The following is a 27,879-nucleotide window of genomic DNA, read 5'->3' as shown; positions in this document are numbered from 1 at the left end:
ATAGGAACCCCTGTTCTTTTATTCTTCCCTATGGATCAGTAAATGATTTTTATTTTATTTTTAATTTTTATTTTTTTAAAAGATTTTATTTATTTGTGAGAAGTGAGCACAGCAGAGGAGGGGCGGAGGGAAGGGGAGAAGCAGCGGTTGATGCGGGGCTTGGCCAACCCCAGGACCCCATCATGACCTGAGCTGAATGCAGATGCTTAACCAACTGAGCCACCCAGGCGCCCCCCTAAATTTTTTTTTAAAGATTTTATTTATTTGACAAAGAGTGAGCACAAGTAGGGGGAGCATCAGACAGGGAGAAGCAGGCTCCCTGCCAAGCAGGGGGCAGGATGTGGGGCTCGATCCGAGGACCCTGGGATCATGACTCAAGCAGACACTTAATGAATGAGATACCCAGGTGCCCCCCCCCCCCCCCAACAAGTGATTTTTAAAACCAACTTAACATTTAAGTTCCTTCTTAGGAGATACAACTCATGAAGTGTTAACAACCGCAAAGTGAAGTTAGATGCTTTGGTTGTTAGAAATCTTAGTGATTTGAGGTTATTGGATGAAGTGTATCATGTGGGGAAAGACAGCGGCTGTTAGGGTGGTAAAATAGGACTTGTGACTTCCTAGGGAAATAGTACAGCTTTGTAATTTAAAAATTTTTATCCAAGGAAATGTCTCGTATAAAACTGTCTTGAGCTGTCTTTTCAAATGAAAGGAAATGGAGACAAGATGAATGGCTGTTTCTGGACTGTGCACTCGTGCTAAGACTCCTACTTCTAAGGAAATTAGAAGTTCACAGTCATTTTTTCCCTAAGAAGTAAGATAATAGAGATTTAATGCCACAAGCGCAATCATTTTTTCCCCTAGGAAGTAATAGTTAACGCTCAGCGCGGACTATGTGGTAGATAAAATGCTATGCAGTATTACTGTCAGCTCCATTTCACAGATGAGGAGACAAGGGCACAGGTTAAATAACTGGTCCAGAGTCACCCAGCTGGTACGTGGCTGAGTGGAGGGTTAAGCTTCAGTGATGTGACTCCACCGTTTGTGCTCCTCGTCTTGATGAAGGGACAAGAGGCTGGGCAGTAGCTGGAAGTGGGAACAACAAATGGGACTGCAGCAGGGACGAGGCGCGAGGACGGATGTCCGAGCCCCGCGTCCTGCAGTCTTCCTGCACCAGAGGATACTTCCGTAATCGCTGGTCATGGACTCCTCTGTTCACACGTAACCATTTATTGGTAATTGCTGGTCCGGGGAGGAAAGGGGTCAGGTTGGTATCACTTTGGTACTTAGAAGAATGATGATGATGGAGAGGAGAATGGCCACAGTGATGATGATGACTTTTCTGAAGTGTTTCCACCACATCCTCCTAAGAGCCTTTCTCGTTTTTTGGGATTCTTTGGCCTGAAATAAAAATGAACACAAACATCACGTTTTCTTTCTGTATGTGGATTCATGGGCACACCCCAGTCCTCAGAGCTGTCTGAAAGCACAGACTGAGCTTGGTTTGACCAGTCTCAGAGTCTCAGTAAGTGTGAACAGCTTTTACAGTACGATTGATGCACCAAGATTCCAGACGCCCTCCCTGCTGTGTTCAGCTGGGCTTGTGTGAGCTTTGTTAAGTCCATGACCTACCTCGACCAGGTTACTCACTCTTTGAGCTTCAGTTTCCTCATCTTCACGTCATGATTTCACTTAAATCCCTTACAACCCTATTTAAAATCGCTACTCCCCACCCCCATGGTGAGCCTGGGTAGCTCGTTGGTTAAGCAGCCAACTCGTGGTTTCAGCTCAGGTCATGATCTCAGGCTTATGGGATGAAGCCCCGCGTGGGGCTCTGCGCTCCGCACGGAGTCGGCTTGAGATTCTCCTGCGCCCTCTCCCTGTCCCTGTCCCTGCTCACTTACTCTCTCTCTAAAAGTTAATTAACTAAAGACATTGCTACTCCCCTCTCCATCCAGAAAAATAATATTTCCCTTCAATACATTGTTTTTCTCTAGAGTACTTATCTCTTATCTAGCATTATATAAATTTTTATTTTTTATCTTTTTTTAGAGAGGGAGGGAGAATCTTAAGCAGGCTCTGCTCTCATCATGGGGCCTGACGCGGAGCTCGAGCCCACGACCCTAAGATCGTAACGGGAACCGCCGAAACCAAGAGTCGGACGCTCCCTGAGCACCCTGGTGCCCCACGTTGTGCAAATTTTACTTATTCTCAAGAAAGTAAGCTTCATGAAGGCAGAGGTTTTGGTATGCTTCACTCACTGCTACATTACCAACAGTGCCTGACACAGAACATTCTTCTGCTTTTCTTCAGCACCTGTACATTGCTATTGAGAAATGTGGTGCTATTCTAATGACCAAGCCTTTGTGTTTTCTCTCTGAAAACGCTTAAAATCTCTCTTCCTTTTTGATGTTCTTTAATTTCAGGATTACATACCCAGCTATGGTCCTTGTTTTGTTCATTCAATCTGGAAACTCGTTACTTAGTTCTAGGAATGTTTCTTGTATTACTCTGATTTCCTCTCCTTTGATTTCCTTCATGTTCTTTTTCTGAAACTCCCATTATTTTTTTTTTTAAAGATTTATTTATTTATTTGACCGAGAGAGAGAGAGAGAGAGCAGAAGCAGGCAGAGAGGCAGGAGAGTAAGAGGGAAGGGCAGGCTCCCTGCTGAGCAGAGAGCCCGATGTGGGGCTCGATCCCAGGACCCTGAGATGATGACCTGAACCAAAGGCAGAGGCTTAACCCACTGAGCCATCCAGGTGCCCCTGAAATTGCTGTTATTCAGATGTTGGATCTCTCAGACTGATTTACTGTCTTCCTTATCTTTCTTCTTTCTTTGCTCTCCTTTCTGAGACAGTATCTCGACTTTATATTATAATAATTCCATTCAATTTTAAATTTTTACTATTGTTTTTATTTCCAAAAGATGTCTTTTGTCCTATGAGTAAGCTTTTATGTGGTTTTTTTATCTTTGTTTCGAGGATGTATTACCTTCTGTTACTTTTCTGTAGACAGAGATTGGGGAATGGTCACCATATTCAAAATACAGATATTCAAGATCAGGTTTTTCCCTTAATCCATCTGACTTTTATATGCTGGTCACTCTGGCCTCAACTGCACGTGGTGTCTGAGTTTAGAGCCTCTCTGATATTATCTTTAAATAATATTTATTAGCCTTTGTCAGGGGTAGGGAGAAGCAGCAATACGGCTGTAAAACGTGGGAAAGGCCCTGCAGATGACACGTTCCTTTGAGAGCCTTTATACCCGGTCTCGTCTTCTCAGACTTACACTGCAGGTCCACGCTTACGAGTACCATGTTCTCCACTTTCTGAGCCCTTCCCAGGTTCTATGACCCGGATCGGCTTGCGTCTTAATGTCTTCTCTACAAACTTGGCTAACGAGGACTCATAATCCATTTCTAGCTTCCAAAATTGTTGACATTTCTTACCTGTTGTCTTTTCTCTTGTTTCTTTTCTTTTTTAGATTTTATTTATTTATTTCACAGAGATCACAATCAGGCAGAGAGAGGGGGGAGGAAGCAGGCTCCCTGCCGAGCAGAGAACCCGATGCGGGGCTGAATCCCAGGACCCTGGGATCATGCCCCGAGCCGAAGGCAGAGGCTCAACCCACTGAGCCACCCAGGCGCTCCTTTTCTCTTTTTCCTTTTCTTTTTTTTTTTTTTTTAACTTATTTATTTTATCGTAGAGAGTGTGAGCAGGGGACGGGGCAGAGGGAGAGAAATCAGGAAAGAATCCCAAGCAGACTCTGGCGGAGTGTGGAGTCTGTCACAGGACTCAATCCCACCACCCTGGGACAGTAACCTGAGCCGAAATCAAAGAGAAGCTTAATTGACTGAGCCCCCCAGGCACCCTTCTCTTGTTTTTTATACATTATACATGTATTATTATTACACATTATACATTGTTTTATACATTAAAATCCCTAATTATTGCTTCACCTATCAATTTATTAGAGTTTTGAGAGTATACCAAAATAAATGGACCTGTTTAATCAGCCAAATTATAATTCATGCCCCGTATTTACCTATAGAGTGACTGAGAGAAAGCTTATGGGCCTAGTTTTTATTAAAAAGCCAAATCTGTTTCCCAAGAACATGCAGTAGAGTCTTTTACATAAAGATCAAGAGAAAAGAGAGAACCAATTTTGTTAAAATAGAGGTTTTAGTGAGAATGATTATGTGCTGTGTGAAAATATTGTGAGAAAACTAAAATACTTCAGTCAAATATTTTATTGAGCTACTTCTATTCAGTTGGCTTCAAAGAAAAAGTAATTTTTTTTCATGTAATCAGGCATGCATAAAAGTGAAATTTGGAAGGTAAGGCCATTGGGTGAAATAGAATCTCTTAAAACTTTTTTGGGGGGTCATATTTTCATAGTGTTAAGATGTTGCCACTTTCCCCAAAAGAAAGACATGTAATCTGGGGGCCTGGGTGGCTCACATGGTTGAGCGTCTGCCTCAGCTCCGATCATAATCTCAGGGTCCTGGGATTGAGCCCCGAGTTGGGCTCTTTGCTTGGGGGGGTGTCTGCTTCTCCCTCTCACACTGTCTCTCCCCTGCTTGTGCTCTGTCTCTCTCTCTCAAATGAATAAGTAAAATCTTTTTTTTAAAAAAAGACATAATTTAATGAGAAAAGATCTAGCAATATGGTGATTAGGTAACCCCTCAACCCTCCTGCCACTATCACTACTCAGAAGTGCTAGATAAAATATAACAAGCAAACTGAAATTCATAGCTGAATTTGGAAGAATGTAAGGCCTGTTGCAGGAACCTAGAAGAGCAGTGAAAAATTGCACTTATGGTGCAGCTCCTCTGTATTTGGGAGGGTGAGGATGTGGCTTCCCTCATCCGGGGCTTAGGATTTCACTGTTCAGCAGTACAGCAGGCGAAACTCTGGGCTTACCTGGGGCGATGGAACTATACTGAATTCTCCTCCTTCCTGTTAACGAAGCTCAAAACTTGGGACTCCTCAGCTCTTTCTCACCACACATTCAGTCTGTCCGCAATTCCAATTTGTGGCATCTTCAAAGTATATTCAGAATCCAAGCACTTTTCACCACTTGTACTGCAGTCAATGGTCATTTACTGTTACCTAAACCTTTACTGCTTTCTCCGCTCTTTAATTTTTTGCTGAAACTCAGACCTTTTCTCTTAGGTAATTTTCCAAATACCAAAAACTTCCTTTAGAATTTCCTTAGGGCAGATGGGATAAAGACAGCCAGCTCTCCACGGAAGACTTGACTCCCCTTCTATCATGTGGAATTGTTGCTGGCAACCGTCACTCCGATCACAGGCCACATTTCTCAGGCTCCTCACCCCACCCTATGCTGCGTCCCTCTCTGCCTCTTGCACTGAGGCAAACTATCAGACTAATTCTTACCAGTAGGTTGTGGGTAGAAGTGATGGGTCTCACTTTGGGGCTGAAGTGGACGTAAGTGAATGTGCTCCCTCCGCTCCCTGGTTAACCATCTGCTACCGGAAACTGAAAGACGCCGAGCTCCAAGGCAACGGCAGAGTCACGAAATGGGAAAATGAAAATCTTGGGTTCCTGGATTACCATGTGAAAGTATGCCCACCAAAAACCTGTCTTAGACTGTTATACAACCAAGAAATAAACCTCTGTTTAGTTAAAACACTGAAAGCTGACATATGTTGGTACAGCTAGTGTTTCTCTAATATTTCAGTTGGTCGGATGAGATGTTATTACAAGAATCTGAAACGTGGCATTGGTTTAACCAGGGTTGGTAAACTGTGAAGAAACTGCTGTTTGGGGCTGGAAAGATAAAGACCTATGCTCTTCAGAATAAAATATCTGATAGTTTTATATCTCCTATGACAACTTGGAAGGTGAACAAATTGCCTATTGAGTCTCACTTTGGAAGAAACTGTTGGAAAACAGAATGGTAGTGGTGTGAGTTCTTGTTTCTGACTGCATTTATCAAGGTACCAAATGACCGATTTGCAAGAAGAAATGAAAAAGGAATAGAGAGGGTGCCGAAATGTGGAACACTGAAACACTGGATAAGCTGATGTGTTTTTTTTGGCCCAAACAGTAGGAAATAAGATTAAAAAGGTGGTTAATGACAAGTGTCCCTTAAGATTCTGCCCCTCCTCAATAACAAACAGAAACCTATTCAAAATTGGGCAAAGGCTTGAATAGAGTTTCTTCAAAGAAGATCTATAAATGGCCAATAAGCATGTGAAAAGATGCTCAACATCATTAGTCATTGAGGAAATGGAAATCAAAACGAGATGCTAATAAAAAAAATGAGATGCTAGTTCATACCCAGTAGGATGGCTGTAATTAAAAAAAAAATTGTTGGAGAGGATGTGGAGAAACTGGAACCCTCTTAAACTACTGGTAGGTACTTTGGGGTACCCTCTTACACTATTAGGTTCAACCACCGTGGAAAATAGTTTGGAAGTCACCTCAAAAAGTTAACACAGAATTACCATATGACCTAGCAATTCCACTCCTATGTATATACACAGAGGAATTGAAAAGTTTTCAAACAGAAGTTTATACACGAATGTTTGGGGCAGTATTACAGTAGCCAAAAGGCAGAAACAACCCAAACGCTCACCAACTGACGACAACTGGATAAAGATGTAGAGACGTCTCTGTACAATGGAATATTACTCAGCCACAGAAAGGAATGGATTACTGGTGTGCGCTGTACCTTGGATGAAGCTCGAGAACACGCTAAATGAAAGAAGCCAGACACAACAATAGATCGTATGATTTTGTTTACATGAGATAGCCAGAGTAGGTAAATCCGCAGAGACAGAAAGCAAATTCGTGGTTCCCAGGTGCTGGGGAATAACTGATGAATGGGTATGAGGCTTCGTTTTGGGGGACGAAAATGTTTTGGAACTAGTAAGATGTTGGGTATACACTTTATGAATATATTAAATGTCACTGAATTATATACTTTAAAATACTAATTTTACCTCAATTAGAAAAAAAAAGGCTCTGGGGCGCCTGGGTGGCTCAGTCAGATAAGCATCTGCCTTCACCTCAGGTCATGATCCTGGAGTCCTGGGGTTCCCGTGTAGGCAGGGAGTCTGATTCTCCCTCTGCTCCTCCCCTAGCTGCTTCTCCCTCTCGCTTACTCTCTCTCTCAAAGAATAAAAAATTTTGAGAAAAAAAAAAAAAGATTCTGCCCTGCAGTAGAGATAAGATTAAGGGTATAATAAGGTACCTACCCAAGCCTTATGGCCTCAAGGTACTTGTCTTTAAATTGAGAGGGAGGCATGAGGGCGCAGAAGCAAAGAAATAACCAGGTTTCAGAATATTGTCCAGAAAAGAACCTTACATGTGGCTACAGGCATTGGAAAGAACTAGAAGCAAAAAGATTAGAAATCATCAAGTTTCGAACAGAATTAAAAATAAACCAAAATCTGTTTCTTTGAAAAGATCAAAAAAAAAAATTCTTGATTAAAAAATTAAGAGTTTAGGAAGGAGGAAATTAAACCAACCATAGGCACAAGATAGATTATAAAAATTATATAAGAATACAGCCTCACATGGCATTTAGTATACAGCTTTTATACAGAGAGTCTTTTGAGTCCACAAAGGTAAAATTATAAAACTGAATCCTACAACACACACGTTTAATGTGCAATGTATCATATTAACAAGTTTAAGAAGAAAAATCATCTCAATGTAAAAATAGCATTTGATACAGTTCAACACCCTTTCATGATAAAATTTCTTGGCATATGAGGAATAGAAATGAAGTATAACTTGTTACAAAATATCAAAATCTGAATGTAAATGTAATACTTCATTGGGAAGTGTTAGAAATAATCAATTTAAATTGAGAACAAAACAAGTACTTCAGGTGTCACCATTTCTATTCATCATTTTCCTGGCATTGCTAGCTAACATAGGAAGACAAGCCAAATAAAAAATAAGTAAGTAAGTAAGTAAATGGAATCTAGCTAGCTCAGTTGGTAAGGCATATGACTGTTGATCTTGGGGTTGTGAGTTCGAGGGCTGTGTTGCGTATAGAAATTACTTAAAAATAAAATCTTAAAAAATATGTATATTGGAAAGGATGAAAAAATACAGTCATTATTTATATATGATAAAATTTCAATGTAGAAAATGCAAAAAAATCCCTAGATAAACAATACTATCATGAAAAATTTCACTAAGATTTAGGATACAAAGGCAGAATGTAAAAATTGATTATGTTTCTATTAATCAAAAAAAGCTTTTGAAAGAGACCTAGAAAAATGAAGACACATAGCATGTCCAGAGGTGGGACAACACTATTTTAAAGATGTCAATCCTCCCCATATTAACGTAATTCAAGCTAGCACCCCAACAATTTGTGTGTGTGTAGCCTGAGATGTAGGTTCTAAACTTTGCTGAAAGAGAGAGTAAGACTTGCCCACACAATTTTCCCAAAGTAGAAAGTAACTTGCCCTATAAGATATTAAGGCTTCTTATAAAACTTATAAAAACCATAGTATAAAACCATAGTAACTAAAACAGTATAGTACTAGTCCAGGGATAAAGAAATAGACCAGTAGAATACTTACATATAAATTAAAAGGATGAAAACGTGATATATGGTAGGGTCGGCATTACAAAACCAAAGAGGAACGGCTGAGCTAGTCAATAAATGGTGTTTGGGCAAAACTGGTTTTTCCAACAGAAAATAATAAAATTTTGATTACTATCTCATACTATGTGCAAAAATAAAATTCCAGGTTTTTTAAAGATCCATGTTTAAGGGGCACCTGGGTGGCTCAGTCAGTTAAGCATCTTCCAGGGTCCTGGGATCGAGCCCTGAGTCTTGCTCCCTGCTCAGTGCAGAGCCTGCTTCTGCCTGCTCCTGCTCTCGGCATTTCTGTTGCTATCTCTGTCTCTGTCAAATAAATAAATAAATAAATAAAATCTTAAAAAAAAAAAAATCCATGTTTAAGAAGCAGGATTTAAAACTTTTAGGAAACAATATGAATATCTTTATAACCTGGGGAAAGGAAGGAGTTGTGGGTTTTTTTTTTTTTTTTTTTACATATTTTTATTCCCTTACTCATTTTGGACTATATTCAAAAGAATGAAACTGAACCACTGTCTTACACCACACACTCAAAATGGATTAAAGACCTAAATGGGAGACCTGAAACCATAAAACTCCTAACAACAACAGCAACAACTATAAGCAATAATTTCTTGGATATTAGCTTTAACAACCTATTTATGGATATGTCTCCTTAGACAAGGGAACCAAAGCAAGCAAACTATTGGAACTACGCCAAAATAAAAAACTGTTGTTTAGGAAAGGAAACCATGATACTTGCATTTTTAAATAGTTTCAGTGTGGAGGATGACTGGAATAGAATCAAACTAAAAATAGGGAGAACGAGGGGCGCCCGGGTGGCTCAGTGGGTTAAAGCCTCTGCCTTCGGCTTGGGTCCTGGGATCGAGTCCCACGTTGGGCTCTCTGCTCAGCAGGGAGCCTGTTTCCTTCTCTCTCTGCCTGCCTCTCTGCCTAGTTGTGATCTCTGTGAAATAAATAAATAAATAAAATCTTTGTAAAAAATTAAAAAAAATAAAAATAGGGAGAATGATTAAATAGAGGGAAGACAATAGACAAGAAATAATCGAGCATGGAGTGATACAGTGAGTGTCACTGGGATGGGCAGAAAGTGGAATTTAGCCATTCCATGGTTTACTATCCAGCAATGGAAAGGAATAATATATTAACACATACAAAAACATGAATATCAGAAAACTATTAGTAAGTCAAGAAGCCAAGCACAACGTGTATTTTATAATTTTATTTATATGAAACTCTAGAAAAGACAACGCTATAGCGGCAGAAAGGAGGTCAGTGGTAGGCTGGGGTCAGGGGTCGGGGAGGGTCAGCTGCAACGGACAGGAAGATTTTAAGATGGAAGAGCTATTCTATGACTTGACTGTGGTTACACAATAGTACACAAGTACCACAGTTCATCAAACTCTGCTTAAAGTGGGTGGATATTATTTTATGTAAACAATATCTTAATAAGTTGTTTCTAAAAGTGAAAAAGTGAGACCAAGAATAGAAAAGATTCAGGAGGTAGAACTGATAGGACTTGGTGAGTAGAAAGTATGTGTATATTTTGTTTTACATGGTCGCTGTGTTTCTCAAAGATCTATAAAATTTTAAAATGCTCTAAGGTATTCAACCCTTATTGATTGCCTTAAAAGTATTTGCTAATAGAGAATTTTGAACATATGCAAAAGTTGACAGAATGGCATAATGAACTCTATATACTTGACATCCAGGTGTTTTTTTTTTTTTTTTTAAGTTTTTATTTATTTATTTGAGAGAGAGAGCATGAGCTGGGGAGGGGTGCGGAGGGAGAGGGGGAAGCAGACTTCCCCCTGAGCAGGGAGCCTGACTTGGGGCTCAATCCCAGGACTCTAGGATCATGACCCGATCCCAAGTCAGACACTCAACCGACTGAGCCACCCAGGCACCTTCAACATCAAGTTTTAACAGTCACCCATTTATGGACAATTTTGTTTTCTTTATACCCCATTCTACTCCTGAACTATTCTGAAGCCAAACTCAGACATTACATAAATTCACTCAGATATTTTAATATGTATCTCTAATAAGTAAGGACTCTTTAAAGCACAATATCATTATCACACCTAAGAATTAATGATACTCCTTAATGTTATCTAATATCTGGTCAGAGTTCAAATACCTAATTATCTTATGAAGTTTCAAATTTTCATTTTTATAATTTGAGTCAAATACCAAATAAGGACCATACACTGCAATTGATACACCTCCTCAACCCATTTTTTGGTAAAGTCTACTTCCCTTGTAATTTATTTGTTGACTAACCTGTGCACGTCTTAATGTAAGAAATGCATTTGTTGGGGCGGCTGGGTGGTTCAGTGGGTTAAAGCCTCTGCCTTTGGCTCGGGTCATGATCTCAGGGTCCTGGGATCGAGCCCCACATCGGGCTCTCTGCTCAGCGGGGAGCCTACTTCCTCCTCTCTCTCTGCCTACTTGTGATCTCTGTCTGTCAAATAAATAAATAAAATCTAAAAAAAAGAGAAATGTATCTGTTATGCCGATAACTACTTACTATTTTAATGGGCTTTTAATTTTCATTGTTTTATAATTAAAGAAATTTTAGTTGCATTCCAATAATTTTTTGATAAAGCCATAATTTGGCAACATAGGATGATCTCACAGTATCCCTGGTATGTACTTGCTTTTGGCTGTTTGTTTTGAGCACTACTTAGATACCAAGACAGGTGGGCATCACTTACAGTTGTCTGGAGATCATTGGTTCTATCAGTGAAGATACTCAATCTGTTTTCACTTTCCAAAATTTCATCAATATTTTGGGACATAATATTTTTTACATCAGTTACTTGACTCCTCAGTGTCGATATCGGGGTATTTTCTTGATTTTTATTGTATTTCATCTACACAGAAGTGAAAGATAATACAAATATTATTTTCTGTAAATGAAATCTATTACAATATATTGTACAAATTGAACAAAAGTGTCAAAAGTACATTTCACTTGCTTTTCAGCATAAGGAATCAACCAAGCTTCAGATTGTCCCACCTTAATCTTGCTGAGAAAAGGGTCTGGGGGTTGGACGGGAGATCGATATTTCAATGTATACAATCAGTGGTAGAAGCCTTTTTTAAAAAAATTATTTATGTATTTATATAGTTTTTTAGAAATATGTTTTACGGTCACAGTAAAATTGAGTGGAAAGCAGAGTCCTCACCTACTGTTATCCCCTCCACCCCCTGCCCCGCTCCCTATGAACTTCCCACACCACAGCGGGGCATTTGCTGCGACCAATGAGCCTCCGCTGATGTCTTCTCATCACCCCAAGTCCGTGGTTTACATCACCATTCACTGCTGGCGCTGTGGCGCTGTACATTCCCTTGTGTGGACAAATGTGTAATGACAGGTGTTCTCCATTACAGTATCACACAGAACAGTTTCACCGCCCTATTTGACAATGATTTACTTTTTTTTTTTTTAAGATTTTATTTATTTATTTGACAGAGATCACAAATAGGCAGAGAGGCAGGCAGAGAGAGAGAGAGGGAAGCAGGCTCCCTGCTGAGCAGAGAGCCTGATGTGGGACTCGATCCCAGGACCCTGAGATCATGACCCGAGCTGAAGGCAGCGGCTTAACCCACTGAGCCACCCAGGCGCCCCGACAATGATTTACTTTTTAAAAAAGATTTTATTTATTTCTTTGTCATAGACTGAGAACACAAGTAGGCAGAGAGGCAGGCTTCCTGCCCAAGCAGAGAGCCTGATGTGGGGCTCCATCCCAGGACCCTGAGATCATAACCTGAACAGAACGCAGAGCCTCAACCCTCTGAGCCACCCAGGCACCCCAATGGTTTACTTTATTGATTCTCCTTTGTAGATTATATAAACTGATTGACCTTATCTTTTTTCTGCTCTAAAAATGATGTGCTGCACTGATTTCGTGCCTCCCTTCTCCCTAAGCCCTAGCAACAATTGGTCTTTTTCCTGTCACCGTAGCTTTGTCTTTTCCAGAAGGTCATACAGTTAGAACCAAGTAGCCTTTTCATATTGGCTTTTTTCACTTATTAATAAGCACTGAAGATTCCCCCATATTTCTTCATGGCTTCCTTGCTCATTTCTTTTTAGTGCTGAATAAGTCAGTTGTTTGGATGTACCACAGTTTACCCATTCACCTACAGAAGGACAATCTTGGCTCTTCCATGTCTTGGCAATTATCAGTAAAGCTGCTCTAACACGTGCATGCAAGTTTTTGTGTGAATAGCAGGGTTGTGACTGTCGGAGCGCAAGGTAAGAGTGTGTTTAGTTTTCTAAGAAACTGCCAAACTGTCTTCCACAGTGACTGTTCCATTTTGCATCCCACCAGCAGCGAGTGTGAGCTCCCAGTCTGCAGCAGGTGCTGGCCCAGGGTGAATTTCGGCCTTTCTGTATGTGTGTAGGCTATCTTACCGTCGCTTCGATTTGCGATCCCCTAATGATGCAGGATGTGACCATCTTTTCATGTTTATCTGCTGCCTGTACATCTTCTTTGGAGGCATCTATTCAGCTCAGTGGCCCATTTATTTTTAAAGACTTTATTATTTATTTATTTACTTTAAAAAAGATTTTATTTATTTATTTGACAAAGACAGAGATCACAAGTAGGCAGAGAGGCAGGCAGAGAGAGAGGAGGAAGCAGGCTCCCTGCTGAGCAGAGAGCCCGATGCGGGGCTCGATCCCAGGACCCTGAGATCATGACCTGAGCTGAAGGCAGAGGCTTAACCCACTGAGCCACCCAGGCACCCCAAGACTTAATTTTTTAAAGTAACCTCTGCATCCAACATCCAGCTCAAACCCACAACCTCAAGATCAAGAAGTCGCATGCTCTACCAACTGAGCCAGCCAGGTGTTCCCCTTGGCCCATTTTTTTTATCAGCTTCTTTATCATCTAATTGTTGAGTTTTCAGAGTTCTTTATGTATTTTGGATAACAGATGTATCTTTTGCAAATATTTTCTCCCAGTCTGTAGTTTTATCAGATGTGTCTTTTGTAAGTATTTTTTTTCCAGTCTGTGGTTTGTCTTCTCATTCTCTTGACAGTTTTTTGATCTAACCTGATAATCTGTGTCCCATGGTTTAAGCCTCTGCCTTCGGCTCAGGTCATGATCTCAGGGTCCTGGGATCGAGCCCCGCATCGGGCTCTCTGCTCAGTGGGGAGCCTGCTTCCCCCTGTCTCTCTGCCATCTCTCTCTGTCTATCAAATAAATAAATAAAAATCTTAAAAAAAAAAAGAGCAATAATGAACTGTATTTAGACCATTATTTTTTTAGACCGTTAATTTTTAACGTGATTATTGATATAGTTGGACTAATATTTACCATAATTGTTACTGTTTTCCTTTCATTGTTCTTGTCCTTTGTTCCTCTTTATATCTTCCATTTTATCCATATTAACAAAAATGATCTCTACAAGAGAGTGTTACATTAAAAAAGTAAGCCGTAGCTGCAGAACAGTATCAAATCATAGCTTATTGGGCACTTAATATGTGCTAGGTACTGTCTTAATCACTTCACACATATTAACTCACTTAATTCCCAAACCACCTGATAAAGTAGTATTTTTGTCATCTTTTAATTTCTAAAGAAAACTGAGGGGTGCTTGACTGGTGCAGTTGCTAGAGTGCTTGACTCTTGATCTCAGGGTCTTGAGTTCAAACCCCGCATTGGGTGTGGAGAGCACTTAAAATTAAAAAAAAATTAAAATTAAATTAAAAAACATTAAAATGAAACAAAACAAAACAAAACTGAGACTGAAAGTAATAAGGTATCCAAATTGTTACACAGCCAAACAAGTCAAGCTCCAGAGATTAAGCCTTTAACCCACTGCATTAATGACTCAGTTCTGTGAATTTAAAAGTTATATATAAACGTATGTTATATATATTATAAACATATGCATATAAAATGTATATTCTCATACATTTATTATATATTTATCTATATGCATATTCATATATAAATAATTCTGGAAGGTTACACATTAGGCTGTCTGTTAAGAATGCTCACTTCAGGGGCACCGGGGTGGCTCAGTGGTTTGGGCCTCTGCCCTCGGCTCAGGTCATGATCTCCGGGTCCTGGGATCGAGCCCCGCATTGGGCTCTCTGCTCAGTGGGGACTCTGCTTCCCCCTTTCTCTCTGCCTGCCTCTCTGTCTACTTGTGATCTCTCTGTCAAATAAATAAGTCTTTAAAAAAAAAAAGAATGCTCACTTCAGGGGATTTGATTGAGCTTGTTGAAGACATTCATATTTTGCCTTATATATTTTGTGTTATTTTACCTTATTAATAAGCCTTATTTTTAAACTAAAAAATATTAAAAACCTCTGCTCTTTGGCAAGTTATCAAATTTACCTTTTAAAAAATATTTATTCGAGAGAGGGTGAGAGAGAGAGCGAGTGAGCAAGCAAGCATGAGCAGGGAGAGGGGCAAAGGGAGAGGGAGAAGCAGACTCCACTGAGCAGGGAGACCAACTCAGAGTTCAATCCCAGGACCCTGAGATCATGACCTGAGCCACACAGGCGCCCCTCAAATCCACCTTAAACAGAACTCTGATCTTGCTGGTTACTGGAGCATGCAATTTACAGCTGATGGTCTGTGAGGCGCTCGCTAGGTAAGTGTAGAAAGACGAGGTTGCTAGTTGAATTGTGTCCCTCGCCCGAAGATATGTGCAATTCCTAACACCAGCTGGCTAGGAATGTGACCTTCCCGGGATATAATGTCTTTGCAGATATAATCAAGTTCAGATGAATGGTTTGTCTTTTTTCTTTTTGTTCCTTTTTTCTCTTTCTCTCCTTTTAAAAAATGCTTCATCTTTTAACCCGAGGGAATCATTTAAATTTTGTTAAGATAATGTATTCATAGTCCACTCATTGGCATTCAGCTTCTACACACATTTACACACACACATATTTAAATCTCTCCAAACTATTTTTATTTTGTTAACTACTGTGTAAGAAATTCAACTTTTTTTTTTTTTAGAAATTCAACAAGTTTTACAAAATTTTCTACAGATTTAATGTTTACCTTAGTTTATAAATGTTAAACAAATTTCTTTGACGTCAGGTGTGTTAACTGCTCGAAATGCGCATACTTTCATATGGTAACTAGTTTTCAGGGAGCTATGTTAATAATATATTTTGGCTGTGTTGAATCTGCAGAATTCTTCATAAGAAAATTTATGAATTTACTATAAAAGCATCTATCCTTAGTTATTTTTCAGGCATTGTGGTGGACACAGCCTATGGGAAACCCAATGCATCACATTCTTGAAACCTCCCCCCACGAGTATGACTTGTTTCTAACTAATAGCAAAGATGATGGGGTGTCACTCCTGTGACTATGTCCCATATAAAATTTAGTAAACTGGTGTAGGGAGACTCCTCTGGTGCCCTTGAGAAGGAAGCAGCCATATTGAGACTGGCAAAGCGGCACGGAACTATTATCAGTCTCTAGGACCTGAGGGTGTCCCCTGGCCAACAGCCAGCAAAAAGCTGCATCCTTTAAGGAAATGAATCCTCCAACAGGCTCTAAATGAGCCTGGAAGCTGAATCTTCTCGAGCTCCCAGATGAGAGTACAGCTTGGCTGATGACACTCACCACAGCTTTGGGAGACTCTGAGGGGAGAACCTGTTAAGTGAGGTCTGGATTCCTGACCCACATGAACTATCAGATGGTAAGTGTGTGCTGTTTTAGGCTACTGATTTGTAAGATTTATAATAGAAAACTAAAAAGGTATACTTAGAATATTTTATTATGGAAAATTTCAAACAAACACAAATGCAGAGTGAACAGTATAATCAATCCCTATGTACCCATCACCTAATATCAACACAGTCAATCTTGTTTCATCTGTACTGATTCCCCCTTCCCCAAATGTACTATTTCAAAGCAAATCCCAGACAGTATATTGTTTTAATCTGAACACCTCAGTTTACCTCTCTAAAAGATATGACCTCATTTTTCTTAAAAACAACAAAAAACAAAAAACCACAACATCATTATCACATCTACAAAAATTCCTTAGTATCATCAAACATCCAGTTTGGGTACAAATTTATAAAAAATCATAGTTTTTAGTTTTTTTTTAATGTTTGTTTTGTTGATCCAGTATCCAAAGTCCACATTTAGTGGATATGTGTCTCTTTTAATCTATGAGTTCTCCTTAACTTTTTCACTGTTGCAATTTATTTGTTGAAGAAATTGGATTCTTTGTCTTGTAGATTTTCTCATATTCTGGATTTTGCTGATTGCACTGATGTGGTATCATTTAATGTGGTCCCTGATCTATTTTCTGTAAACTGGTAGTTGGGTATAAAGGCTTGGTCATATTCAGGTTTGATGTTTTGGGCAAGCATACCTGCCCACACAGACGTGTGCTGTATACTACTCATTGTATAACATAGGAAACATAACTAAAGATCAATCATCTCCCTTACTGTGACCTTAGGAATAATCAGTGGGTTTGGGTGTCTTGAGCCCATTTCATCTGTTATGAAGTTCTTCATCAGCTTTTCACCTAATTTTTTTAGTCACTGATGATGACTCCTCAGGTCCATGATTTCATCAGCAATTATAAAATAGTGAAATTTATCACCTCTTCTTTGTTTATTAGCTGGAATATGTCTATAAAGACCAAAAAAACCTTTTCTCTACCAATTACTTGTTTTCTTTGAGGTACAGTTCAACTAGGAAAGTCAGAACAGATTGAGTCTTTTATTTATTGGTTTCTAGAGTGATAAGATAGATCCTTAGTATCTTCCAGAGTTGACTGGTGAGGAATTATTTTGTCTTTGATAGTATCTAGAACTCATGGAATTTAAGACATTTGACGTGTTACAACCCACTGCAGTTACTATTCTTTTCTATGTTCAAGTTATTCCATCACTGACCAGTGTTAACCTCTTTAAGTTGGTTCCTAAAGCCTTTTGACATGAGCACAGTGAACTTTGGTAGCTTCCTTGTTTCTGGTATGACAAAGTACTTCTGGCTTACATGTTTCCTCCCTGATATCTACAGTCAGGCCTGGTTCTTCTCGTGTAAAATGGTATTTAGAGACTATAATCTAGATGCTAAGGGGGCACATTGCTCCTGGGTTGCTCGTTATTTCTAATGTTTTGCAGTAGATAGGCTAGAAAATACTTTTTTTGAGAAAATTCAATGAAAAAATTCTTGGGGTGCCTGTCTGGCTTAGTTGGTAGAGGATGTAACTCTGGATCTTAGGGGTCATGGGTCTGAGCCCTACATTGGGTGTAGAGATTACTTAAAAATAAAATCTAAAAAAAAAAAAAAAGAAAAAAATCAGTATTTAATTTTCAATTAAAAATTTTCACAATTTGATTTTCTTTTAAAAAATATTTAATTTTCAATTAAAATTTAGGATTAGAAGGTTTCACTTAATTCTTTGACTTTATATTTGTGACTCTTGCTGAAAATCTTGATTCCTAATGACATTAACATGATTACACAAAGTAATAGATCTATATAAACCAATTTTAGAATAGCAACACCAATGTTATCACTAACAATGTGGTACTTGAAAATAAATACTTTAAGATTTATTTTTAGTTCTTCTACCATTAGGGTATAATCTCACTAGGAATACACAATCAAATTATAGTGTTTTAAAGTCACTTGAAATAAATTTTCACTGTCTTTCAAGCCATCAGCTCAATACACAATTAGGTTCTTGGTTTTTTTTTTTTTTTTTTTTTTGTTTTCGGGATCACTTTTTAAAATTAAAAAATTATGGTAAGATATACATAACAAAGTTTATAATTATAATGATTTTTAACTGTTTAGCTCAGTGGCATTGAGTATATTCACATTGTTGTACAATTACCACCCCACCCCCACCATCTCTGGAACATTTTCCATCTTCCCAAACTGAAACTCTGTACCCATTAAACACTAATTCCTCCTCATCCTTTTCCCATGGCTCTACCAACAACCATTCTACTTTTCGTCTCTGTAAATCTGACTAGTTTAGGTATTTCATATAAGTGGAATCACACAGTATTTGTTCTTTTGTGACTGTCTTATTTCACTCTGAGGACAACTATTTAAATACTTAGTAGTATTTAATAATTATGTAAAATATTTTTGTGGTTCCAAAGTCAAATCTCCAAAACAAGTTTCATTCGGGGAGGCCTAGTTTCTATTCTTGTCCCCTATCCCTAAATAGGCAACGATTAAAATGTTTGTGGTTTATCCTTTTCTTGCTGTCATCCCTTTTTTCCACTATAACCAAACAAAAACACATATTTCTATTTATTCTCTCTTTCTTAAATGGTTGCAAATAAGAATGGTAAACAAATAATAGTATACCGTACAAACTTTCTCTCTCTTGCTTTATCCACTTATCCATATATCAAGGATGTCATTCTTTGTCATTATATAAAGATAGAAATTCCCAATTCTCACTCATCTTTACAGCTCTTATCTCCTAATTCCAAACTGTTCCGTCAGCTTTCATACAATGTTGAGTACAGCTGGAGGGGTGCCTGGGTGGCTCAGTGGGTGAAGCCTCTACCTTTGGCTCAGGTCATGATCTCAGGGTCCTGGGATCGAGCCCCGCATTGGGCTCTCTGCTCAGCGGGGAGCCTGCGTCCCCCTCTCTCTCTGCCTGCCTCTCTGCCTACTTGTAATTTCTGCCAAATAAATAAATAAAATCTTAAAAAAAAAAGGAGTAGGTTACATACCATATACTTTCCTAATACTTGTTGAAAATCTGCAGCAACTGCATTTGAAGGAGAAAAATGTTCTTGCGACATCAAAGGATTTCTCAGAAAAGTATCACTAACCTGGGGACATTAATGGAAATATTTAACCTATATAGATAATTTCAACTGGCGAATCACAGAGCAAATGTTTATCTGAAGCAGAGTCTGGCAGAAATGTGAAATAAAAGAATATTCTATTGCCACACCATTTCTAGCTTTTTGGTCCTTTCCAAAAAGGAAGGGAGTCCTTTCCAATCGAAGATGCTCTATGTATGAAACCTGTGCTTGCCGGGTCTTCTCTGCAGCTCTCGCACAGATCACAGGCTCAGGCAGTGGGGCTGCAAATCCCACTCTGAGTCTTGGGTATGCCTGCGGACTCGAAAGCAAGAGCAGGTGCTCACCTCCGGCACACAAAGAAGGAGTCCATGATGTTTTCTAAGTACGTTTTTTTCATTTCACCTTCCTTCTCCCCCACTCCAAAGCCATTCAATGATGAAGAAACAATCCCAGCGGAATGGTACTATCTTTCAAACCCTTATGGTTTTTTTTTTTCTTTTTCCAAATGCTTATGGTTGTCATAGGACATTTCAAGATCTCAAGAAGGAATTCTTGCAATTGTTCGTACTCAGTGTTGCATTCCCAAGCAACGGTGGTAAAATGTATGATGACCACATACATATGTGGTCATCATACATTTTACCATACCTGGTTTTAGGTAGGTGGTAAAGTTCAAGTGTTTTGTCGTAATAGGAGAGAGGGAGGAAAATTTGGATAATTTTAAATAGTCACTTAAATCGCTAATAGCGGTTAGTATCTACACTCTAACAGTTATTCAGGTGTATCTGAAGAGTGAATTTCAGTATTTGTCCTTATAATCCTTGATTCTATATGTGGTTACAGTTTGAGTTATGTTAAAGCAAGACAGTATACTAATTAAATGTATGCACATTTCATGAATTTGACTGGAGAAGATCTGTTAGTCACTATAGTGTTGCTGACTGATTTTTTCCATTAACGTTTTTTACTTTTTTTTATTTTAGGAAAGATCTATTTACTTATTTTAGAGAGAGCATGCATGATTGAGGGGGAGGGACAGAGAGAGAATCCCAAGAAGACTCCCCGCTGAGCAGGAAAGTCTTGATGTGAGGCTTGATCCCATAACCCTGAGATCATGACCTGAGCCAAAATCAAGAGTTGGAGGCTTAACTGACTGAGCCACCCAGGCACCCCATTTGTAAATTAAATACACATGCTCTTGAAATGGTAAAATAAATATTAGTAAAGTTTAATTTCTCTCTTAGTTTGAAAGAACAAGATAAATACAAAGAGAGAGTCTAATGGATCTGTGTGGGCAGTCTTTGCAGACCTTGCTTTAGGGTTGGGAGAAGTGTGGAAACAGGGCAGCTGAAGGATAAGGGTAAGAAATCTCTGAAGGTCATTAATAGCTCTGCTTTATAGACAAATGATCTGCTTTTAGTTATTGACACTCTTACTAACACACTATAAAACAGAGACCTCATAACTTCAATCACTGAGAAAGTCCTTAAAGTAGTATAAGAAATTACTTACGTTTTTAAGAAATGCAGATGGTGTTATGGTATCCAAGGCATTGTCTGTAGCACATAGGTAAGTGATTCCATCAATAAAGAGAGTATGGTAGACAAAGCTTTGAAAAGAATACATTAATTTATATGATAACATTGAAGAAATTAAGTACCCTTACAGAGATTCTATTTTCAAGCTCTCAGTAGTATACAAGCTCTGTAGATAACTTTTTATGAGAACTAAAAAAGCTTTCATATATATGAAAGATTAAATTATGTTAAATAAAAACTATAAAATTAGACTATGTATTTAGGATGTCATCAATAAAATAAAATGCAGTCAAGAGAAAACGCTATTCATTTATTTATCTATATTTAAAATGGCCTTGGTAGGGGTACCTGGGGGACTTAGTCAGTTAAACATCTGTCTCCACTCAGGTCATGATCCTGGGGTCCTGCAGTACAGACCCCTGCTCGGCGGAGAGTCTGTGTCTCCCTCTGCCTCTGACCCTTCCCAACTGCAGGGCTTGTGCTCACTCTCTCTCTCTCAAATAAATAAATAAAATCTTTAAAAAATGGCTTTTTATAGATAGCACTCATTCTAAGACTGAATAAAGATTGTCATAAAAAAAAAAGATTGTCACCAAATAGAAAATGCTATGTTCACTGATTTTTACTCTCCCTGTATCTTTAGGTAGACACATTTAATTTTGGAGTTTCTTGACTTTCTATTATGATAGATTAGAATTTAAAAGTTATAAACCACCAATACTAAATATTCTGAGGAACACGATGAACTGGAGAGGGGGAAATTAAACTTCCTTATAGTATGTGATAGTGTATCTTACCTGACCTTTTATGTCTTCTCAGAGTCATATATTAAGAAGCTAGAAGACTCCTGGAAAGTGCCTCCATTTTTACTGCCCAACAATCCAGAAAATTTAAAAATATGGCAACAGAAATAGTTGCTTGGTGCCTAGACTTAATCTCGTCATTCTGAACATTCTATATCCAAATGGCTAGCAGGTAGTAGACCTGGAAAAATGTTAAATTGGATATACACAAAAATGACGAATCTCAGAAACAGGGAGAAAAGATAATCCCAGAGGCAGAAAATTTAAAGTATGTGCCTGCCCTTACCATATAAATCCTTCATATCATATCATGAATATAATATGCTACAAATATTTTTAATGAAGATATTGATTGATACACATAATCTCCACTTGGAAAATATTTTTATTTCTAAGTTGGGAGGAGTCTTTTTTGAAAAAGAGTTGCTAATTCTATCATCTGTCTGAAAGTTATATATGTGATTTGAGTAACTTGATATTGGATGTGAGAGAGGAAATATTCTAAATTTATACTTAGTATGTTATTAGTGAGTGACGTTCAGAAGCTATCTTAAAGTTAAAAAACTTGAATACCCAAAGTCCAGGATACACTGTAATTAACAAAGGTGTGAGGTAGTACCATTTATCTATCATTCTCATATGCTCCCGGAAGAGAAATGCCATATATGCATGTGTCTCTTCTAGAAAAGAAAAGAAAAGGAAAGGAAAGAAAAAGGAAAGAAAAAGAAAATGACAAATTGAACTTTGTCAAAATGGTTACCTTTCTAGGGGGGAAGGGAGAACAATGTGGAGAGGAAAGGAATGAAAATTAGACTTCCCCTTCTCCTCCCACTTCTCCTCCTCCTCCTCCTTCTCTTCCTTCTTTAAGAAAACTTGTTTTTTTTCAGTTTGACTTTGGAACCACATGCTTATTTTGCTTAATTACAAAGGCTATTAAATCAAGGTTTGAGAGAGAAATCCTTGAAAATAAAAAAACATGATGACAAAATGAACCTAACTTTGTATGGAGAAACCCAGAGAGATGATGGTGGTGTGGCTCCTATAGTAGGGCCGGAGGCGGTCAGATTCTGGATATCTGGAAGGGAAAGGCAACAGGATTTGCTGATGGATTGGGTTTGGATGTCACAGAGCCAGAAGTCAAGGGTCACAAAAGTTTCAGGCCTGAAGAACTAGAAAAGTAGTATGTGGAAGACTGCAGCGGGGGCTGTGGGGGCTTGGTTTTGGACATAAGTTTGAGATGCCCATCAGACATCCAACAGAGACACAGAATAGTCAGGTGGATGTACGACTTAGGAATTCAGCAAGAGATCTTCCAAAGATTCAAATTAGAATGCGCAATATAGGAAAGCAAATAGTAGACGAGAAAAGAATCTCCTCTGGAAATCACGCTGGCTAATAAGTGAGAACAAAACTAGAATGTCAGCATTTTATGTTCCCCAATCAATGAATGGCTTTAGGGTACAGGCAAGGAATATCACTGGCTGCTAACAAGTCAGAAGGAGACAGAGGCAGACACATGTGCCATCTGATGGAAAAAAACACCTATCATCTTGTGAAAGCGACCCAGCCTGTGGACCCTGCTGTGTGAAGCATGGTGAACTGATCCTGGATATAGTCAGCAGAGCCAGAGAGTGGGAAACTACACTCTGCAGGTTCCTCAATGGTAAACTATAAGGAAAGGAGAGGGATAGGAGAGGAAAATAAAGATTAAAGAGATTTAAAAGACACCAAAAGAGGGGCGCCTGGGTGGCTCACTGGGTTAAAGCCTCGGCCTTCAGCTCAAGTCATGATCTCAGGGTCCTGGGATCGAGTCCCGCATTGGGCTTTCTGCTCAGTGGGGAGCCTGCTTCCCCCCCTCTCTCTGTCTGCCTCTCTGCCTACTTGTGATCTCTATCTGTCAAAAACAAAACAAAACAAAACAAAAAAACCCCAACCAAACAAAAAAAAAAAAAACCCCACACACACCCCAAAAGAAAAAAACAGGCAGGATCAGGCTCTTGTACCTGAGGCTGCATGTTTAGGTGATGAGGCGATGAAGACCCAAGGTAAGTGACAGCTGTCGATGGCACGGGGCACATGGTGGGGATTTTGGGGTTTTGGGGATAGCTGGCACTAGTCCGTATTTTTGGCTGAGGTGGTAGTTGGTGGGGAGACTCCCTTGTAAAGCTTCATAAGGCTATACTTTCGCTTGATGAGTTTTTGTATTTTGTCCTATTTTACAACATAAAGGTTAAAACAAACCTGCTCTTAAAAAAAAGATGAGTCCAGAAGTAATAAATGCTCTTATTTCCCACCTGGTGTTTTACTAGTAAAATGGTGTCAAGATTGGTTTAGGCCATACCCTGTAAAGTCACAAGTGTAGCTTAGAGTGGTCTTATTAAAGATTTCTCAAGTGGAAGTTTCCTTTTTCATCAATGAAATATTTTGGGTATACTAAAAACAGTTTGGAGAATAAGACAACAAGAATACGTTAGACCTACCAATTGTTTAAAATGTTATAGATAGGGTTCATGTCCCATGGATACCCTTCCCCCACTTCATTTTTTCTCCCTTCCCTTTGGAGAAGTAACCACTACTTTGAATTTGGTGTTAATCACTCTCATTTGATCTTACACTTTTACATACAGTTCTCCTTTCTGAGGGTTCGAGAGCATGTGCAACTGACCTTATTTTCCCTAATGTCATTACATTGTTAAAAAGCAAGCTGACTTCTACGAGAATAGACCTTACCTTCCCATCTGCATTATGGTCTTTGGCTCTGCTCTAAGAAGCACTAGTTTAAGCACGGTTGCCACTGCTTCCTAAAAATAAATGATCAGCATTAACTTTGTGGAACACCATAGTGTCTTTAATTATTCTTCTAAATTTACCCATGGTCTGATTGGTTTATTAAAGACCAAGTATCCACTAGAACTAATGGTTGGTTAGTCATAATGTGTGGTAAGAAGCAAGTTATGAAAGTCATTTGAATCTGAAGGAAAATATGAAAATTACACAAATATACATATACTTGTGTGTATAGTTATATATGTGCAAATACAGGTTACACGAATCAATCTTGAGTCACATCTGACATGTGGCTTTAAGGCTGGGCAGTGCTATCTAATCAAACATCTTTTCAGTGACCTTGGCCACTGAAACTATACCTAAAAATGTTAATGGATTCAAAGTATTCAGTCCTGGGGGTGCCTGGTGGCTCATGGTTAAGTGTCCAAGTTTTGATTTTGACTCAGGCCACGATCTCAGGGTCATGAGATTGAGCTCTGTGTTGCGTGGGGTGGGGGTTCCATGCTCAGTGGGGAGCTTGCTTGAGATTTTCTTTCCCCCTTTGTCCCTCGCCGTGTACATGCTCTCTCTCTAGAATAAAAACGAATCTTAAAGTATTCAGCTTTCTCTGAATAACCTGAGCATTCCCCTCCCCTTCCCACCCTCTTTTTCTTCAGCATTCTTCTCTCTTCATTTTAAGATAAAAGTTTTTATTCAATATCATTCACGGATTTCTTTCTATAAAACAAATAATCGTCGCGGTCCCTTATTTCTGTTTCTTGTAAGGCTCCTTCTCTGGGGGGAAATGTGCAAGGTGTTGACGATTATCCAGAGATACTCAGGAGTCCTATTAATTTACCTGAGAAGTGTGAAAGGAACAGGAAGGTCACCTAGGAAGATCTGAAGAGCCACATTCCTCCCCCCCCCCCCCTTTTTTAAAAGGAGAGATTTGTTTGAGAGAGCGAGAGAACCGGCGCCGCGCTTCGGGGCGGGGGCAGGGGCAGCGGGCGGGCATCCCGCGCAGACGCCGCACGAGCCGCGAGCCCCAGCGGCGGCGCCGCCAACCCCTGCTCTGGGAGGCAGCGAGCGAAGGCACGTGCGCTGGGAGGCGGCAGAGGGAGGAGGAGGAATCCGAAGCTGACTGCGGACCAGGCGAAGCCGAGGTGGGGCTCGATCCCACGACCGCGGGGTCAGGAGCCGAGCGCGAATCCCGTCAGAGGCTGCCCAGGGCCGCCCGCGCTGGACGCCTTCGCGTCGTGAAGCACCAGGCCCGTCCCGGAGAGGCTCGGCCTCGGCTTTCCCCGTCGCACTCGACGTCCGCCGTCCGCCTCCCGCCGTCCTCTCTCCGGCCTCCAGCGTTCCGGCTTCGGCCTCCGCCGCTTCTTCCCAGCGGCTACCTGCAAGTCGCCAATCGCCTTGTTTTTAAGATTTTTACTTTATTTGCGAGCGAGAGAGCGCGCAGGGGGAGCGACAGGGGAAGCGGACTCAGACTGAGCAGGGAGCCCGACGCGGGCCTCGATCCCCGGACGCGGAGCTCATGACCTGAGGCGACGGCGCAGCCACCATCTACCGTCGAGCCGAAGAGCACCTTTGGGCCTCTTCTCCCCGCACTCCCGGCTTCTCGGCGGTCTTCTACCGGCTTCGGCCGCCGGCCGTGCGCCTCTGAGCGCGACCCAAACCTTCGGGGACGGACGCGGAGGACAGACACAGACTGGCCACTTCCGCGGGCAGCAGAATTCAACTGTCCCCGGCGCCCTCTGTCCCCCTGCACCCCTCACCTCCTCCGGACCCCGCCCGCCTTCCCCGGGCCCGAGATCTACCCCCGCAACTGCGAGGGCGCCGTCCCGGCTGCGGGACCGTGAGGACGCGGTCCCGGCTGCGGGACCGTGAGGACGCCGTCCCGGCTGCGGGACCGTGAGGACGCCGTCCCGGCTGCGGGACCGTGAGGACGCGGTCCCGGCTGCGGGACCGTGAGGACGCGGTCCCACGGCTCTCCCCCTCCAGCCCTCCCCCCACGTCATAACCGAGCAGGTTCTCCAGAGACGCTCCGACCCTGCGGCCCCCCGGGCCCCGCGCCGAGTCAGCGTCTCGGCTTTCCCGCGCTCATCCTCCGCCGCCGCACACGCGAGCCTGCGCCCCGCCGCCCTGAGGCTCCCGCGGCCCCGCACGCAGCACCCCGTTCCACGCGCGCGGAGCCGCTTCCCTCTCCCGCTTGGGCCGTCCTGCCTCACGCGGCCGCTGAGCCGCAGCCCCAGAAACCGCGCGGGACCCACGGGCCGCCGCAGCCCCAGAAACCGCGCGGGACCCACGGGCCGCCGCAGCCCCGCCCCGCCCCGCCCCGCCGCGAGCCCGGCTTTCACGCCGTGCGACAGCGGCGTCCGGCCTCGGTCCTAGCCGGACCGCGAGCCCATCCCGGCGCCACTGCGGGTCCCGCCCGTTCCTCGGGGCCGCAGCTCCCGCAGCTCCCACCCTGGACTATGCAGCTACCAGCCGTCCCACAAGTGTGCGGACGCGGGGGACACGAACTGTTGACGCGCCGCCTCAACTGCAACCGCGCGGGGCGGCCATCGCCGCCTGCGGGCCGCGTGCACCACCCACCCCGACCGCTGGGCGGCGCACGTGCGGCCCCTCGTTGCGGCTCCGCCGCTCGCGGCTCCCGCGGCTCCCGCGGCTCCCACAGGCCGGCGTCGCGCGGGGCGGGGCCTGTAGCCTCCACCGCCCGCTCGGGGCCGCCCGGCCGCGCGGCGTGGTGAGGGGCGGGCCCGGCAGGCGCCTCCCTCGAAGAGGCGGGAGCCGCCGGGGCGGAGGTCCGGACACGGGGGTACCTGATAGGAGCCGCCGGTCAGGGCCAGCTCGGCGAGGACCGCGCGGCCGTTAGCGACACAGCTGTAGGTGATCGTCATGGCGCGCGCGGGGAAAGGACGGCTGCGGCCCGCCCCAACCGCCCGGCCGGCCTCGGGGCGGGGCTGGGGCGGGGCTGGGGGCGGTGCTTGCGCAGGCGCGAGGAGCGGAGACGGGCAGGCGGGAGGCGGGGCCGGGCCCGCGGGTCTAGCCGGTGCCGGGAGGCTGCGGTTCCGCGAAGCCCCGGCTCGGGGTGGGCGGGCGGTTCTCCGTCCTGGTGGTCCGCGAGGTCCTCCGCGAGCGGAAGGCCCAAGTGAGGCGCGGTGTATCCGGCCTCAGAAGAGACGCGAATTCGGGCACTTGCGAGAGCGGGGCCGAACCCAGTGCAGCGAGCCGGTCGCGAAGAGCGACCGCCGGCTGGTCGCGCGGGAGGCGGCTCGGGGGTCCGGCTGCGGAGACCCGGCGGGCGGCGGCGGGCGGCGGGGCGCGGACCTCCCGCGGGGACGACGAAGGTTCCGGAAGGGGCAGCCGGAACTGTCCCCGCGATGGGGGTGGAC

The 27,879-nt window shown here is 42.2% G+C and overlaps 1 protein-coding gene across 3 annotated transcripts; it reads right to left on the bottom strand.

The window, feature by feature from the left end:
• Window positions 1–391: 391 nt before the first annotated feature.
• On the bottom strand, window positions 392–27,784 carry LOC116585276 (vesicle-associated membrane protein 8-like). Of its 3 annotated transcripts, none has more exons than XM_032334719.1 (6): window positions 27,307–27,784; window positions 24,446–24,516; window positions 20,887–20,983; window positions 19,297–19,398; window positions 11,311–11,469; window positions 392–1,401 (listed from the first exon to the last, which is right to left on the bottom strand). In XM_032334719.1, exons 1-6 carry the CDS (start codon window positions 27,382–27,384, stop codon window positions 1,264–1,266), a joined length of 645 nt encoding a protein of 214 aa, XP_032190610.1. In that variant the 5' UTR covers window positions 27,385–27,784; the 3' UTR covers window positions 392–1,263. The 3 variants fall into 3 exon arrangements, with proteins under 3 accessions (XP_032190610.1, XP_032190611.1, XP_032190612.1); XM_032334721.1 differs by lacking the exon at window positions 392–1,401 and adding an exon at window positions 8,866–8,899; XM_032334720.1 differs by lacking the exon at window positions 19,297–19,398.
• Window positions 27,785–27,879: the final 95 nt, after the last annotated feature.

Source organism: Mustela erminea, chromosome 2 (genome assembly GCF_009829155.1).
Source record: "Mustela erminea isolate mMusErm1 chromosome 2, mMusErm1.Pri, whole genome shotgun sequence".
In the NCBI taxonomy this organism is placed as follows: Eukaryota; Metazoa; Chordata; class Mammalia; order Carnivora; family Mustelidae; genus Mustela; species Mustela erminea.
This window is presented reverse-complemented; position numbering and strand designations above follow the sequence as displayed.

Bases quoted from the DNA above. Each gene is read 5' to 3' on its own strand.
- LOC116585276 (XM_032334719.1), bottom strand. From the start codon at position 27,384: ATGACGATCACCTACAGCTGTGTCGCTAACGGCCGCGCGGTCCTCGCC. The intron at 19,399-20,886 runs GTAAGTAATTTC...TAATGTCCCCAG, and splicing joins CATCTGCATTTCTTAAAAAC to GTTAGTGATACTTTTCTGAG. The intron at 1,402-11,310 runs GTAAGTGATGCC...TTTTTATTTCAG, and splicing joins CCAATGATCTCCAGACAACT to GCCAAAGAATCCCAAAAAAC.